We start from the raw sequence: 18,947 nt of genomic DNA on the forward strand, positions 1-18,947 counted from the left end.
ATCTCATTATCCTTATGCAAAACCTATATACAAGACATGAAGTCACAGTCCAACAGAACAAGACAAACTGGCTATAGGTCAACAAAAGAGTAGAACAGGATGCATATTCTCTCCTTATGTATTTAATCTACGTATATGCTGAATATATAGAGAAGGAGGCTAGATTGGAAGATGAGCATCGTTTTAAAACTGGAGGAATAAACATCAATAACCTGTCCTATGCTTTTAACGCTGAAACTGCATAGATAGTTGAAACTGCAAAGCTCTAGTAATGAAAGTCAAGCAGCACTATGAAAAAAATGAGACTAACATTAAATATAATAACAATTGAACTAATGACAACAGATACAGCAACCAACCTTAGAAGTGACAGTGAAGATATTGAAATAGTGGATAGTTTCTGCTTTTAGGATTGACTATCAGCAATTAAGGAACCAGCAGTCAAGAAATACAATGCATACTAGCACTTGGTAAGGTAGTAATCAAGGCTCTGGAAACAATATTCAGATGCTGTGACATTTTTATTCCTACAAAGATCAGAATCGTGCAGACAATGGTTTTCCCCACAACACTTTATGGAAGTGAAAACTGGACTCTGAAGAAGCAGGATAGAAAGACTATTGATGCTTTTGAACTTTAGAGTTGGAGAAGACTCTTGAGAATAGCATGGTTAGCCAAGAAAACAAACTAAAGGATAATTGAACAAATCAACCCAGAAGGACTTGAGGCACAAATAACCAAGCTCAAATAATCATCCAATCATTTTGGACATATTATCTGAAGACCTAGCTCTCTGGAGAAGTCTATTAAGGTGGGAAAGGTAGAAGGCAAAAGAAAAAGAGGACCAGCAGCAGCAAAGTGGATGAACTTGATTACAGCAGCAAGGGGTGCACTGTTGGAAGACCTGAACAGCCACACTGGAGACAGATCATCCTGGAAAGGGTCTATGTAATCGCTATCAGTCAACACCAATCTGATGGCACCATGAAAATAAAATGTTCATTATCCATCAATATATGTGTAATTTCTATAACGCCTCAGTTTTACAGAAAAGCTAGAGATCATGCATTGAATATGACTTGTTTTCTTGAACATCATGCAGACACCTCTATAGGGTAATATATTAACTACATTATTTTTTCTACTCTTAAGTAAATAGAGTTTCTGTATGTGTGCATAGTTTTTATTCAATAAATTCATCTTCTGGAGTTTTATGTTTGTGTGACCTTATTATTCCCACTACTTCAGAAAATTACATTATCTGTCCCCAGTGCAAATACAGCTATTTTCCAAATAAGTCAAGTTGTTATAAATCTGCTATGTGTGCCACACCTCTGTAAAGAGGTCCTTCACTGAGACATGTGTACATATTTATATGCATTTAATGTATGAATGGAGTACACTTAGCAACACTGGAAATGTGCATATCTCTTCAAGTTTTTGTATATGCTCTGCATATTGTAATTCACATTTGCACAAGAGCAGAAGGAAAAATGACATATATGGGATTCAAATAGCTTCATTTCCTAGTCCTCAGACAAATTATACCATGTCACCTTGAGTTGTGAAGTTTATTGCTCTTTGAGTGCATTTTATAAGGCTACTGGGTATAACGCAATCTAATTATATTGGTAATAGATGCCATGAAACAAGAGCCTGTGACATAACAGCAGTTGCTAAATTGTTTTAGTTTATTTCTCATCATTCAGCACTAACACTTCTGCTCTGCTAAAAATCTGCAAGTTCCTTTATTAAACACCCATGCAGCTGCTATACTATAGTAGAACATACCAATGAGACATGAGACTGCTTAGTGCAGTACAGAAATAGTCTTCTAGAAATTACTCATGAATTCCTTCCTTCCTCCCTCAACCCAAGCCTAGCCAGAGTAAGTTTTAATTAATTTGTGTTCTGTTCAAACCACAAATAGCTAAATCTATGAAAAGGACGTTCCAGTTTACAGGTTTCTAACTAAGGATTTTTCATCTTATTGAATCTCCTACCTACACTGGAGAACCACAAATCACATCCAGTTGCATACCTCAATATAATTCATAATTTAGGGAGACAATGTATCCCATAGATGTACTGCATAAAGATATATAGAGACCGTGAGTTCTAGTTCTCCATTAAGTATGGAAGGTGCCTGGGTGACTTTGGGCCAGTCACTCTCTCTCAGCCCAACCCACCTTCCAGGGTTGTTGTGGGGAAAATAGGAGGAGAGAGCATTATGTTTATTGTCTTGAAATGTACAAAATAAAGGTGGGATATAAATCCAATCCAATCCAATCCAATGGAATGAGAAGTCAGATTTATGAATGACCCCATTTTTTTCAAAACAGATATATGAAAAATAGAAAACTTGGTAAGTTCTCTGTGTGCGTATTCAAGTATGGTACCTTCTTTGGGTTCATTTCCCTTCACTCATAGACCCAACTCCTCATAGAAGCATGCTGGTCACTCTCTTAATTCACATATAATTTTGAGCCTACAAGAAACCACCTTGCAAACAGACCAGAAATTAGAAAAAAATTGATCCTGGCCAGTAAAAAAGCATAGAAAGAAAAATTGCATTGCAGAGCAGAGCTTTAATTCTGAAGGATGGGTTCACCCCTTTCTGGGAGCACTGCAAGTTGATAACTGATACTTGAAAGGGAAAAGGAGTAAATGAAGCTAAGAGGCTATTTTAACTTCTCTTTAATCTCATAGCATCACTTTAGTTTTAAACAAACTAAGTTTCATTTACTTTGAGCTTCCTGAATGGAGAAAAACTGTGTATTCAAATAAAATAGTGAAAAATTTTCAGGAACTTATACACCTACTTCAGTTTACTGGTGAATACTGTGATCGTGATTTTAAAAATAGTCGTATTTCTTCATTCAATTTTTCAAGAATTAAAATCGTGAAACTGAAAACTATACTGTATGAGAATTTCCAAATATTTAAGAACTTGCCTTATACTAAGTCAAAATTTGGCTCATCTGATCAGTATTATCGGCACTGCCTAGATTATCACCGAAAGTCCTGGCAGAAAAACCCTCTGGCATGCATAGGCACACTCAGCCACGGGGTGGGGTGGGTGGGGGTCCTTGCTGCAGAAGGATGTGGCACTTTCACACTTCAAGTAGTGGGTTCAGATGACAATTTGATCACTTCTCAAAGTGCTTCTTTGAACGGTTCACACAGCCCTGCTACCAGAGGATGCTGGGAACTTTAACTTGGATCATAGTACAAAGCACCCACTCTATCACTGCCCTCTTTTTCTTAAATATGCTCAGCGAAGGGAGATGAAGTGGTGGTTTGACTCATAAAATATGTTTAAAATTGGGAAAAATCAGCAAGATACTCAAAGCAGACTTATTTCACTGAAAAGGTGATAAAGCAAGAAAATAAAATGCTAGGTCAGCTGGGCATTTTTAATGAGATGTGGGGAATGAAGGTCCAGTGACAGAATCAGGGCCAGTTTAATAAAGAAACATGCATGTTCAACCAACCAGTATTTTTGGCCTCTTTAGCATTTGTTTGTGACAGTTTTTTCAAAGCTGACTTCAGGAGGAAGATTCTGATTTATCTCAAAATCCCCAGCAGACATTTTTGAAAGCAAAATACCACAGCATTTAAGAAAAAGTAAGAAAGGTCAATTTATATAAAGGCTTTAAAAGTAAGTTGTATATGCAGCTGCTTTAGCCTGAGGACAAAGTATAGCTTTCCAGTTTCATTTATATCAGACATCAAAGGCAAACACACACATATTTGCGCAAAGCAATGATAACTAATACTTTAAAAAACAAATAGTGACGGCTGATGGAATGCACATGATTTAGCTACTGTCAGTTCAAACAGTCGACAAAAATGCTTCTGTGAACATCTCTAAAAACATGCAAAGATACTTAATTCAGACCCTGTGGGTCAAAGATAAATCCAAAGGCTTTTAAAAATAAATACTAAAATCAAAGAACAGCATAACAGGTTATTCTTCGTATATAGAATTTTTCTGTCCCAGAAAAACTACATTTTAAAACAGTCATGATATCATTTGAAACAATGGAGGGGGAAGAGAGGAATGAATTGAAAAATTAAGCACATTGAATATGATGCAGATAATGCAAATATTTCATGTTCGTTTACAGATAACTATTCCTCGGTTGTAAATAAATTATAGAAACGTTTTTTGATATTTTTAGTAAAATAAGATGAAAATCTATATTTGCAACAACAGCACACATCAGTTTAGAACAAAGAATCCTGCTAGGGAAGTATTAGTATTGTTTCTAATACTATGAAAGAGGCTTTTTTTTTTAAACTTTATCTACATTTTCCATGTGACACTTGATTTTATAAACTTCTATCTTATCTGATTTTTATGCTTTTGTTCCAAACAAAATATTGTGTAGTCTTTTCTAGCAGGGGAACTGTTCTAGCTTCCTATCATATTGGTTGAACATTTTCAAATATCTTTTTCAACATCTTCTTTGAGATGTGCCACCAGAATTTTTCATTATGCATAAAGAGCAACACTTTCAATTTTAACTTAAAAAGGAGCCTGGCTCATTCAAATGGTATAAAAAGCAGATGGTTCCAAGAAATCAACAAGCAAGGCACGAGGACAACAGCCCTTTTGACTGACGTTCCCCAATACCTGGTAGCTAGAGTATTTGTTTGTAAACATGAAGGCAGCATATAGATATTATGACTAGTAACTATTGGTAGTCTTATTCTTCATGAATTTTTATCTTTTCAGCCATCTAGATCTGTGCCCATTGCCATATCTTGGGGCAGCAAATTTTGTCTTCAATTTATCTGTGTTACAGAAAAGAGCCAGCAAGCTGCCTTTAAAGCATGAGCGCTCTCTATCACAGCTTAGGATTCTAAAGATAGTATCTCATCTCATAGTAAACTCATCCTCCAGTGCTAAAGATTATTTCATATAATACCACCTATGGATATCATTATTACTATTATAAGGTCCCTCAGTTCCATAGGGGCATACAATTAAAACAAATCATTACTAAAAGAGAAATACAAGGAGGGGGGAAAAACCCACAAATGTCCAGAAGAAAATCCGCCCATTCTAAAAATGGTCCAGCGCACAGGATTCATAAGTCATTGTAACCCAAGGTCAGGGAATAAGCCAAGTTTTCAGGGCTCTTTTAAAAACAGACAGGGTGGGGTCCAGACAGATCTCAGGGGGACTGTTGTTTCAGAGGGCAGGTGCTACGACAGAGAAACCATACTTCCTAGGTCCCATCAGATGACACAGTTTAATGGAGGGGACGGGACCTGGAACATGCCACCTCATGGAACACGCCCAATCGTACAGGGTGGGTAGAAACTACAAAAGTCAGTCAGTTCTTTAGATAACCAGCACCTTGAATTGCACCCAGAAGCCTACTGGTAATATAACTCATGGAACAAAGGTGTTACATGCCCATAATCACCTGTGCTGCTGCATTCTGAACCAGTTGCAGTTTCTGAGCGGTTTTCAAGGGCAGACCCATGTATAGCACATTGGAATTTATTTTTTTGTTTGTTTTCTATCCCACCTTTATTATTTTTATAAATAACTCAAGGTGGCAAACATACCTAATATGCCTTCCTCCTCCTATTTTCCCCACAACAACAACCCTGTGAGGTGAGTTGGGCTGAGAGAGTGACTGGCCCAAGGTCACCCAGCCAGCTTTCATGCCTAGGGTGGGACTAGAACTCACAGTCTCCTGGTTTCTAGCTCGTTGTCTTAACCACTAGACCAAACTGGCATTGTCCACATATGAGATGTCCAAAGCATAAGTGACTGTCTGAAGAGCCCCCTAGTCCAGATAAGGGTACAACATGCACACAAGATGGTTTTTTGCAAAGGCCTTATTTGCCACTTGCTTGAGCAGGATCTGTGAATCCAAGAAGAGCTTCACAAATATGGAGTCCAAGATGGAGTCTTTAGAAAGAACATAAATACGCAAATACATTTCCCACAGTTGTCCTATTATTTTAGATAAGCTATTTTGAGTCGGTTTCCATAAAGATATTATATGATCATTCTTTAATCTGCCTTTTTTGTTCTTTTGAGAAATATCCCTGAAATGCCAGTAGCATATATTATTGACTGTAGTATGATCTATAATTAGCAAACATGATTTTCCTCTGTTTGATGTTTAATTGAACATCATTCATCGCTGTTCAGAATTCTGCCTTTTATTAACTAGATGTGAAGAATAATGCATGCACGCAACTGTCATTCAGATATACCTTGGATTTTATCCTGAATTGCTTAACATGATCGTCAACCAGATGTAAGCTGTATTCTAGAATGCTTCCTTTTTATATTTCAACTGCAAATTTAAACAGCAGTATTATAGCCTAAGAAAACCTGTTACTATAATCACAGGATACAAACTCAAACCACAGATTATAAAAACTGCTTCTCCCATATAAGTATTTTTCCCCCACCCCCATGGTAACAATTTAGTTGACATTGCAAGAAGATCAACAGTGGACATACATGACTGTTTGCTAAGAAAAACTGTCATGATTGGTAGTTTTAAAAAATCCTTGCAAAAATTACTTGACTGTATATATTTTTAAGAATACAAGAATGCTTCATCAGCATTACTAAATAGAGAAGGAAAGGCATATGCATGGGCTCTGGACTAGTACAAAAATCACATTTCTTATCTAAAAACCATTTCAAACACTTTTCTACAGTTTACTGTACCATAATGTACTGTTATATCAACACCCACAGTTAGAGCTATAAAGGTTTGAAGTTATCATCAGAATGAGAAGCCAGTGTTTATATTGTGATTAAAACCTCCTTCATAGACCAATTACAGCCCAATGCACTTTTAATAATAAGTGGGGGAAAAAAAAGCTGCACAGAGCAAAACAGGAAAAAAAATTACCAACAGTACTTCTTCCATGAATTCTCTGTTGAAAGTTGTTATGAATGTAATGTTGGCATCATACTTTTATATATACAATAAAACAAAGTATCTTCAGGACAGATATAACAAATCTGCAAATGATTTCATGCTTTAATACACACAGATTAAGGTAAACAGAGCAAAATTATATCATAAATATATAAAGACATTTATAGGAATGACTCCATACAGTAATCCAGTTAGTGAATTAATGCAAATCAAAAGGCAGGGGGGTTTTATTGCCATTATCAAGAGAATATTATCTATTTTTATTTCATTTCCTTAAATTTATGCTTTTTAAACTTGTTTCAAAATGTTGCTTAACTTGAGTGATTAAATTTCTTTAATTTCTTTGGGTTTTTTTTTACATTTTTAATTTAATATAAAATATACAGTTTCACTTCAAAGATATTCAGTACCGCTATGGAAGATTAAAAAATTGAAAGAATATGCTTGGCAGAGCCATATATTACATTAATTGACAGATCCATATAGTCCATTAATATGCTACTCCTTATAAAATTTAGAAAAGCTATGAAACTTGCAAAAATATCTGTATTTATTGCACACAAGGTTCTGTTGCAAATACAAATATAATTTTGAATGTTTTGAATACTTCATATGTGTAAGTTTTAAATGAGACAGTTGCATAAATTAGCATAGCTATGACTAAATTATGGGCAGCACAATCACTTTTGTAATTGAACGATAATGGCACTCTGCATACCCTACATTATGCCCAAAGTTTGATAATACTGCATCATGAAAGATCTTATCTATGATAAAAACTGCAACTTCTAAATTATCACATTTATTTGTATATCTGAACATTTATCTATATATCTGCAAGCTCATGTAATATTAAATACTGAACCCTAAACATATAATAATGTAGACAATAGTAGCCATCAAGGCTACAATTCAGTTTTAACTTAAAAACTGTGTATTATGGTAGGCAGTACATAACAGCTTCTGGGAAAATAATGTATTCAAAACATAGATTCCACCTCTCTACAAGTTAATTCAAATTTGATCCTCTTGTCTTAGAAGCTCCCCTCCCCCTTCTCCTTTATCTTTTCCCTTCCCTAGATAACTTGGGGAAAGGAAAAGGCATTCTAGGCTCTAAATCAGCAGAAGGCAGTCTTCAGACTTCTGTCAGCTGCTCTGTAGTTTTCTAATTAGAATCTTTAGACTCTAATTCTTGTCAACAGAGTTGAGCCACCATCCTTTTACTGAGGCAGGAACCAAGACCACAGTTAACAGTGACTACAAGACAAGAAAAAAGAAAAGGAGGAAGTGCTCATGCTGTAAGAAACTCATTGTGAACAAGAACTGGTATGTCATGGGCCCAGACTAAGTCCTGAACTGCCAAGTCAAGCAACAATTTCCATCTACAACAACTTTGACATTGTTCTTGTTCTTGTTCTTGCTTGCTAGTAAAGAATGCTAATTTCTGTTGGCAGAATGCTGGGAAAGCCTTTAGCCCAGGAGAGATCAGAAAAGTCACACACACCAGGCATATCTATAAAAATAATTTATTTACAGAAAGCAAAACAAAAGCAAAACATATTTAAAGGACTTAGCTCTCATTGAGAGCAAGCCTGGCTTGCTACATATCGGCAGAGAGAAAAAAGCGGAAGTAAGAAACAAGTCCGGGCAGGTTTCCTCCCCCCAGGCAATTTGCATGAAGCACGTGCGAGGAGACAATCAAATACAACCTCTTCACCGGGCCAAAATGATTAGGTACAATAGCAGTCTTAATCATTAGTAGGAAAACCTCAACAATTTCAACAACAGTGCACTGAAGCTGGAAGGGACATTTAATAAGAATATGACTGATTACTGTAACAACTTTGCAATTTAAGAATTAAGACCAAAATCTTGCCTGGAAAAAAATCCCAGTAAATTAAATAAGTTCACTGCTGCACGCACATGCATAGGATTTGAAATAATCCTTAAAATAAAATTAAGGTCCCCCAAAAGACCATCTAATCTACAATTATAAAACACTTAAAATTAAAGTAATAGCACTCCATCTATTACAGATTCAAAAGGTTCTTCTCAACCTTAGAAGAGGAACCCAGAAAAAACTTTGAGTAAAACAAACTTATCCAATATGAGATTCTATATAGCTGAATTCAGTTTTCCATGATATATAAAATGAATTATTGATCTCAGTAGACTATCCATGACTTCAAATCAATGCAGCATAAAAACAAAAACTTGAACTCAGCTTTGCCTCCAATATGAGTTCTTTGTTTACTAAATTTGAGTGCTAAATATCTTTTGTTAGTTACTTGGGTAACAGGAAGGTTCTAAAAACACTAATTACAGAAAAGACTATGGGTGACAACAGTAGTGGACACAACTGCATAACATTTTTGCTTGATTGTTTTGAGTCATGATTACTTAAGTGAAAAATACTGAAGACTGGCAGAGTTGGAAGACCAGAAATAACTATTACCTTCAAAGGGCTACTGCTGTCTGCAGTGCAGACATTCATCCCACTGTCTTCCGAGATCCTGTATTCTAATCTACCATGTCTGCTTGATCAAATTGAGAGTAGAGGAAACAAAATGCACATCCACCAAAGCAAACAAAGCACTTCTATCTGCCTCAAAACTATTACCTATCTCCAACCTAAGAAAATCAGCAACATCTTGATTTCACCAGGTCTTAAAATATTTACAGGGATGTGCTTTGAATGCTGGTGACTGGATGACCTTTCCTTTCTAGCAGCACAAGATTTCAGAAGCAGAAAAAAGAATACCCAAGCATCTTGGTAACAGTTTTAAAATGAAGCAGTTAAACAATAAATGGCGGTGACTGGGAAAAGAAAAGGATAAAAATAAAGTATCTAAGAATGTGTGAACATAACTCTCCATGTTCTTCTCCAGTGTATTTCTTTTTCCTAAACTCCCCTCCACCCCATTTGACATGCATAGTTGCAAAATAAATTACAATTCTTCTGAGATATTACCTCGATAACAGAAGTCACTATTTTTTCCAAAAGTAATTTAATATTCTTGAATAATTATCTCAACTACTATTCTCTTTTAGCTGAATGAGCATTCCCTTTTTATTGCCTTGTACAGTCATTCATGTATCGATGCATTTCATTTCCAGTGCTGCATTCCTTTTTAACACTTTTAAAAACAAAAGAAAAAATAAAGTTTAGGGATCAGACAAAGCAAAATTCAGAATTGTGCTATATTGGTTATTTTTTATTGTGTGAATTGGATCTTTGTGGGGAACATGTCTGAGTTAAGAAACAAAGTCTTAAGATTAGCAGAACTGCTTTATATTTATACTGATAATTCTGATATCAATTCAAATGATATCAGAATTATCATCAGCCACCAAGAGAGTCATTAGCATACTTGAATATACAAACAAACAAGGGAGTGAAAAAGAAGCACAAAAAAATCCCAGAGGAGGGACCAAAAACTGCCTATTGAGGACTGAGTGGTGGTGATATCGTGACTTTGGGAAGGACATTTGGAATCCTGAACATTCAAGTCCCACCTGCACCCTCTTCAGTCAGAATTTGTTCCACCCACCACTGATAACTGATAGAAATTATGGAAGCAAAGAGAAAGTATGAGGCTGTCATTTTTTTTTTTTTTGGCAGAAGCCTTTTGTTTACTGACTGTTAGAATCTGATTTGATTCTATGGATCTCCCTATTAAACGTACTGTACATAGACTGACAGGATCCATTAGGTAAAGTGTGGCAGCAGCTGCTGGAGGAAAAGAACAGCAGCAGGGTGATAGAGGACGAAGTTCTGGGCCATGATGCCTGCCTTGCATTTCCCAAGTTAACCAGCGGCACACCACAATAATGCCAAAAAGATAACATGTGCATAGACATGTGATCACACAAATGCCACCTTTACATCCTGACCTGCTCCTGATGGGTGACATTAATTATTTCTGTCACACAGTTTGTAAGATGACATCACGCATTGATTCATCATTTGCCCCCCGCAAGGAAATAATAATAATAATTTATTAAATTTATATGCCACCCAACTCCCAGAGACTCTGAGCAGTTTACAATTGTTAGAAACATTTAAAAATGAAGAACAACACAAAAACAGCAGTGATGGCAGAGAAAACAAAACCAGACAGGGACAAGGAAAAGGAAGGAAGAGGAATCAGTTGTCCTCACCAAAGACCTGAGTGAAGAGCCAGGTTTTCAGGGCCCTTCAAAACAACAGTAGGCTGGGGCCCATTCAAATCTTGGGGAGAACCTCATTCCAGGGAGGCAGGTGCTGCTACAGAGAAGGCGTGCTTCCAGGGTCCCAACTTGTTTATGAGGAAGAACACATTTTTATCTCAATCAATATTTCTTGGGATTAATTACAAATATAACAGCAAACTCAGGCTTACAAGTCTAATCTCTTGGGCACTGATAATGTTTTTGATAATTTCCAATTAGTAACAGATTATTCTCATCCCCTCAAGCATATTTTACATTGAGAAACATTATGCAGGAAGGGGGCAAAAACTAGATGCATGATAATGGCAGTTCTATGAGACAGCAAGTTCTATTTTTACCACAATACTAGCTACTTAATAAGGAGATGTATATAATATACGGATTGTGGACGTGAAAATGTAATATTATGGCACAATTTCTTAACAATTTGTTGGTTCATAATAACTGCATTCAGTAAGCAAAGCAGCTTTCCAGTGCATCAAAACTGTACAACTCCTTCATACACCAAACTATTTTCTTTCAAAACAAGGGGAAATCTGTATGTTTATGAAACAGATGATTATGGAATATAAAAGAAAAACTGGAAATTCACAGAAGTGATTTAGTGATGAGAAAAGTAATAAGAACCGTTAGACATTTCTGCATCACTGTATGTAAATACAGAAAAGTACAAGAATGTAAGAAAGCAAAATTACCTCCTAAATCCTATAGGAAAAAAAAGGTAGAACGTATCATGGATATATCTTGTTGTATAATCAAGTTATTTACATAGCATATGTAATGGTTGCCTATTCTGACAGACTCAGTCTCACAAGCAGGTGCTTAAGGAAAACTGATTTATTGAGAGAATAGTGTGCAAATACGAAGAAAGCTGAGAATGAGCAAAAGCGCGCCAAATACAAACTAAAAACCCTCGCTTCAAACCCGATCTGCCCTTGCTCCCACTTAGCAACCACCCCCTCCCAGGTGTTGGCAACCGTCACACACATCGGCCTGAGAAAGTAACCTTGAACACAGGCAATAACCCAAACATACATTCCACAGTTACAGTAAGGAGATTACAGCCTGGCACGGCTGGAAATCTCCACTCAGCAACTGTAAAACACGGATCAGGAAAGTGACATGTGAAATGTTATGATGTATTCAGAACATTGGAACGATGAACATGAGATACCGCCCCCCTTAAAAAACCTAAATTAAAGAGCAGGCTTAGTAGGATAGGCAGCATGAAAACGGGTAACTAAAACAGGGGAGTGAACATCGCGGGCAGGGACCCACTCAGGATGAGGGAAATGTTTCCAACGAATGAAGTATTGAAGAGTAGAACGCAGGCATCGAGAGTCAAGAATCTCCTTGACTTCGAAGTGTTGCTGACCATCAATCATAATGGGTGCAGGAGGTGATGGTTGTGGGTGCCAGCGATCTGATTGGTGGAAAGGTTTGAGCAAGCTGCAATGAAAAATGGGATGCAAACGTTTAAGATTACGAGGCAAATCTAACTTAAAAGTAACAGGATTAATTTGGGCCACAATAGGAAAGGGACCCACGAACTTAGGTGCCAATTTCTTAGAGAGTTGAGGGGATTTGATAAACTTCGTTGAGAGATAAACTTTATCCCCAACTTTGAATGTTGGCTGAGGTGCACGTTTAGTGTCAGCGTGGTGTTTGTAGGCAGCTTGGGCATCTGTAAGAGCGTGTTGTATTTTGGGCCAGGAGGTAGCCAGATGCGCTGCCCAATCCGAAGGAGAAGAAGGCAGAGAGGTTGGTTGAGGCAGTTCAGGAATGGGCACAAAATCCCAACCGAAGACAGTACGAAAAGGCACTTGTCCAGTGCTCTGATGCACTGCATTGTTGTAGGTGACTTTAGCAAGGGGTAGTAGATCGACCCAATTATCCTGCTGATAATTGACAAAAGCACGCAAATATTGCTCCAGTGTGGAATTAAGCGCCTCTGTAGATCCGTCAGTCTCAGGATGCGATGCAGTGGACAGCGCTTGTTTAGTGCCAACCAATTTCATAAAAGCCTGCCAAAATTGCGAAGTAAACTGTGTGCCTCTGTCAGTCACCAAACGGGAGGGGCTCCCATGGAGGCTGTACACATGTACAAGAAAGAGGCGGGCTAACTGCTGTGCAGAGGGAATAGAAGTGCATGGGATGAAATGGGCTTGTTTTGAGAAATAGTCTTTGACAACCCAAATTACAGTTTCTCTTTGGCTTGGAGGTAAATCCACGATAAAATCCATAGAGATCTCCCCCCAGGGGTGAGAGGGACTCGCCACTGGTTGCAGCAACCCTTGGGGCTTACCAACCTTCCGTTTGGAGCCAGCGCACACAGGGCAGGATGCAACATAGTCTTTAACATCACGCCTTAGCGTTGGCCATCAGAATTGGCGTCTAACCAAATGGAGTGTTTTCACAAACCCAAAATGCCCAGCCAGTTTGTCATCATGGGAACGGACCAAAATGTCTTTGCGCAAAGCATCAGGCACATAAAGACGATCGTGCTTCCAAGCAAAGCCGTGGTCAAAATTAACATTGTCTAAATTTGCTTGCAACCAAGTGTCAGATTTCAATTTGGAAAGAAACTGTTGTTGCAGGTCTGAGGGAATTGGCAAGCGTCCCAGACAAGGTGAAAGTGAAGCGTCGGTTTGCTGCGCGCGAGTCTGGCTGCGAGTCACAGCTGCCAGACTCAATTGCGGCTCCGTCCACAATGTGCCTACTACATCAGGCACAGTGCTGGAATCTTGGGGTTGGCGGGAAAGGGCATCAGCCAGAAAGTTTTTCTTTCCCGGAATGAATTTTAACTTGAAATCAAAACGGCTGAAGAATTGAGCCCATCTGATTTGCTTTGGGTTGAGCTTACGAGGTGCACTGAGCGCTTTGAGGTTCTTGTGATCAGTCCAAACCTCGAAAGGGTGGGTAGCCCCCTCCAATAAGTGGCGCCAAGTGTCTAAAGCAGCTTTAACAGCAAAAGCCTCTTTTTCCCAAACGTGCCACCGCCTTTCTGTCTCAGAGAACTTGCGGGATAGGTAAACACAAGGCTTTAAGCATCCCAACTCATCTGCTTGTAGCAGGAGCACTCCAATGGAGAAATCAGAGGCATCCACTTGCACCACAAATGGTTTGCTAGGATCGGGATGCTGTAGAATAGGTTCAGCCGTGAATAGCTTTTTAAGCTTGTCAAAAGCCACCTGGCATGCGGGCGTCCATTTAAGCAATGCCCCCGGATTCTTTGCCCTCCGTGTATCCCCCTGCTCTTTTGTTTTGAGTAACTCAGTGAGGGGCAAAGCTATCTCTGCGAACCCCTGGATGAACTGGTGATAGTAGTTCGCGAATCCGAGGAAACTTTGGAGCTGCCTACGTGTGCGTGGCTGCTCCCATGCCAGAATGGCTTCAATCTTAGCTGGATCCATTTCAATACCTTTGTCTGAAATTCTGTAGCCCAAATAGTCAATTTGAGATTTATGAAAAGCACATTTGGACAATTTAGCATACAGTTCAGCCTTTCTCAGCTTGCTGAGCACTTGTCTGACCAGTTCTATATGCTCCTCCATTGTTTCAGTATAGATTAACACATCATCCAAATACACCAAGATCCCCTTGAATAAATGGTCATGCAAAACCTCATTGATTAGCTGCATAAAGACCCCAGGCGCTCCCGCCAACCCAAAAGGTAATACTTTATACTGGAAAGATCCCAGAGGGCAATTGAACACAGTTTTCCATTCATCCCCCTCCCGAATGCAAATACGGAAATATGCCTCTCTCAGGTCTAACTTGGAGAATATTTTCCCCCTTGCCAGATGTGCTAACATGTCTTTGATTAACGGTAACGGATATTTATTTGATATTGATACTGCATTCAGTCCACGGAAATCTGTACAGAGTCTCAAAGTCCCATCCTTCTTTGGTCTAAAGAGCACAGGAGCCCCTACTGGGGAGCTGGCTGGTTCAATGAAACCTCTAGCTAGATTTTTGTCAACAAACTCTCGTAGTGTTGCCAGCTCCTTTTGGGTCATAGCATAGATTTTTGGCTTAGGCAATTTCACATCAGGGATAAATTCTATGGCACAATCAGTTTTGCGGTGCGGCGGCAGCCAATCAGCCTCCTTTTCACCAAACACATCTGCAAAATCCTGGTATTGTTCCGGTAGCCCGTCTAGCGGACCGGTGAGGAAATGTGGAGTTGCCGCTGCCGCCCTCCCCACTGTGCCATCATCCGTATCATCCCCCTCAGGGGCTTTGTAGAACCCATCCGCAAATGTCACAGTTCTGTGAACCCAGTTTATATGGGGGTTTTGTTGGACGAACCAAGGCATTCCCAAAATGACAAATGGACCCCCCACAGGCGCCACCACAAAAGGCAGTTTCTCCCAGTGGCTGCCTATCTGCAACACCACCAACCCTGTGGAAAGAGATGCAGGTGCCCCCCCCCCGCTGTCGATCCATCCAATTGGGTGAAGATCATAGGATGTTTCAAAGGGAACGTGGGTAACTCTAATGCAGCCACCACGTCAGGGTGCATTAAACACCTAGAATACCCCGAATCAATCATTGCCCACAATTCCACCGTTCGAGTGCGAGACCCCAATTTCACCTTCACCGTCAGTGTAGGGAAGTTTCCACTCACCGAAGCGTGATCGCGCCCTTCCTCTTCCACCTGCCCAGCGATGCCCTTTAAAGCAGGTGGCTGGCGTTTCCCGCCGGTGGATTAAGAACAGCCTCCTCCTCATCCCCAAAGAAAGGGACTTCTTCAGGTTCGGCCTCTGCCAGCGCCGCCTTCATCTTTCTAGCTCTACTTTCTAGCTCTACTCAGCTCTATCTTAGTTCTAAAATGTGTCTGTATAAAGACCTCTTTTTCTACAGAGAAGCTTAAAAATAGATTCTGAAGTTCACTTTCCACCCTGTATAACTGACCACAGCTCATTTTAATGAGTACAAAGCTCATAGATTTTACTTTCTTTGGGAAAGGGATATCATTTACCAACAAAATGCATAGTTAGATGTCATTAGATATTATTAAAACATTTTGGGCCATTTTACAACATTAACTATTTTTACTGCTTTTTGTTTTGCAAGGTTTTTGAGTTATGAATAAGCTAAGATAACACAACATTTCTTTAGGTGATGCAAGTGGAAGAAAGTGGTTAGTAAAACACGAAGAAATTCTCAGGCAGACAGAATGAATTGAAAATGAATAGGGGCTTCAAAATGTTGTCTTAAACTCTGTCTCTTGCAGGCTCACAGCATGTCTCTAATCTTTCAACTGGAAAATGAGTTACTCCATTTTGCTTATCTTATATATCCTATTTTTGCAGATACTTTAATATAAGGAAACACAGCTCAAAGCAGAAAAGCAGAAATACTACCTATCACAACAGTAGGGATGCTCCTGAAAACTGCACTTCCTCACTAGATAAAGCCAATTCTTTCAAAGCATATAATTCATCTTTTGATGTATGTTTTCCCAACTCACCTTCATCACACTGCTAAGCACTGGGAAAGTGTTGTGTTTCTGGGGAAAATGCTCAAAATGCAGTTTACATGAGGTAAAGAAGGTGACAAGGGACTACCATTTCTACCAGAAACCTCAAATTTCAACTAATTCAAAATTTCAACTAATTCAGGATTTTTTTTTCTTTTGCTTACTAGACAAATCAAAGCTAGGTTCTCATGGGCAGTTCAAAGGGTTCTGATGTTAATTAACATGATCTTAAAAACTCACATTTCTTCTCCTGGCAAACTTCTTCTAGTAGTTGCTCCTGCTTTTCTATCTGGCCTATGAGGTTTTGGTGCTCAGTCTCCTGGCTGAAGGTCAGCTGCTTTAATTGCTCTCGGCTGTGTAACAGATGATGACGGAGCTTCTTTTCCTTCGTCTCTCTCTCCTTCACTTCTTCACAAAGCCATCTAAGTTTAGTCTAGAAAAAATGTATTCCTATTCAATTTACTGGAAGAGAACTTTAGCATTCACCAGACGCAGTTCTACCACAAACATCTACCAACTCCAAAATAAAGACAGGGTCCTGTAACCCAAACCAAGAACCTTTTCAAAACCTTCATTTGTGAAGATTTGGGCCAAATACAGATAGAAGGTAGAGAACATCAATAACCATAAATACAGTATGTCTCACAGCTGGTCCATGTGCATTACAAACAAAGCCATCAATAACAGCTGTTCAAATCATATTCTGAAATCATTAGTTTAAGCAATAGGGCATCTGCCCTATACTCCCTACGGGAATGTAAATCCCACACATTTCTTCAATTCTTAATTGGGAACCTAGAAAACAGGGCCAATTTATACACTACCCTTAATAATAGGGCAGGATCATATCACTTCCACATTTAACTGAAAGATGACATGTTTGAACAGTCTCTTGTGTCCAAAACCTCTGGCCCACACAAATATTTAAATCTAACCTTTTACTGGTTTGTAAAGCAAAGAAGCAAACTCTTCACTGACACAATTAAGTTTTCCACACTGCATTCATTAGCATTTTTTAAACCTAAGCCGCCATATACATAGCCCATATATACCCTTCATCAAAAGAGTAAAATGTACAAATAACTTCTATGAATCCATTAACAAATTAGAAAAGGAACACAGATAGATGGGACAGATCACACACTTCTTTAATTCCTTCAGTCTGTGTGCATGTATAAACACTACAGTACAGCTCATGATTTGTCATGCCATTATGCTTCTCATTTTGTTTTTCTATTTGCCATTAATGTATTCCTCATATGAAAACATTATAAACAATGCCAACATCTGAGACCCAGAATATTTTAATGCAGTGCAGATGGTTCCACATATTCACAAAAATCTTTCATTCCCTGCCCTCCCTCTAAACCAGCTACAATTCCATATTCTGAATTAAAGGCTGCCTTTCAAATCTCCTTGAAATTCCTAGAGGATAAAGGGGGTCCTTTAAGGAAAGGTCATTCTTAGAAATTTTACTGTGTATATAAAGTTCACTGCTTTGGCCCTCTAAAAATAGTCACTGTATTTAATCTCTTCACAGTGTTCAGATGCAAAGGCAGGAACCCAGGCAGTGAAAGAGTTTGTGGATAAAGCAGTATTTCTTAACAAAACAATTATTAAGCCAATTTGTTTTTCAGGTGCAAAATATAGTTTTTCAAAGGCCCTCTTATTTCATGACTAACCTACTAATAACTAAAGAGGACTCAACTGACAGATTTATGAATCAATTACCACATACCCTTCTTGATACTTAGTGCGTGGAGTTTCAGCATCAACAATCTGAATAGTGAGTCTGTTTCCTCTACTGCCCTTGTCCTCCAGTTCAAACTCTTATCTCCACTATTTATAGTGATATTCATTCTTGGTCCATGTGCATTACAAACAAAGCCATCAATAACTTCAGGCAATCTTGCTAGCAAACAAATGCAATTTCACCCAAGTCAGTTGGTCAACAGTTCTCCTTTCATTGTGACCCTAATATACTATGAAGACAAGCCTTGTCTTTTGAAGTAGAAAAAGCATTTCCAATTGTGAGAAGTTTAACACTATTAAAAGATACAAGATAAAGTTGCTTACAAAGTCACTGAACTAAAAAATAATGGTTAGATGTTACCAGGCAATGCCCTGATCTAGTAAGTTGAAAAAGGAACCAAAGCTTATAGGAAAAAGGAATCAGATTTTGAATGTCTCATAAGAAGTTTTGAGAAATATGTGAATTCAAGACAATAAAGATCAGGATTTGAAAAGGAGGAATGAAAAGGGGGAGGGAGGGGGTATCCTTTCATTACACATATAATGTAATTGAAAAGTGCTATCAGTATACA

At 38.5% G+C, this 18,947-nt stretch overlaps 1 protein-coding gene across 1 annotated transcript in view; it reads right to left on the reverse strand.

The window, feature by feature from the left end:
• The window catches only part of CEP128 (centrosomal protein 128), a 217,293-nt gene that overhangs the window by 113,987 nt on the left and 84,359 nt on the right, over window positions 1-18,947 (reverse strand). Inside the window, exon 18 of the mRNA XM_063290184.1 lies at window positions 16,864-17,056. Within this exon, the coding sequence (XP_063146254.1) occupies window positions 16,864-17,056 (193 nt within the window). The remainder of the gene's footprint in view (window positions 1-16,863; window positions 17,057-18,947) is intronic.

The sequence above is a fragment of the Candoia aspera genome, chromosome 1 (assembly GCF_035149785.1).
Source record: "Candoia aspera isolate rCanAsp1 chromosome 1, rCanAsp1.hap2, whole genome shotgun sequence".
Lineage (NCBI taxonomy): Eukaryota > Metazoa > Chordata > Lepidosauria > Squamata > Boidae > Candoia > Candoia aspera.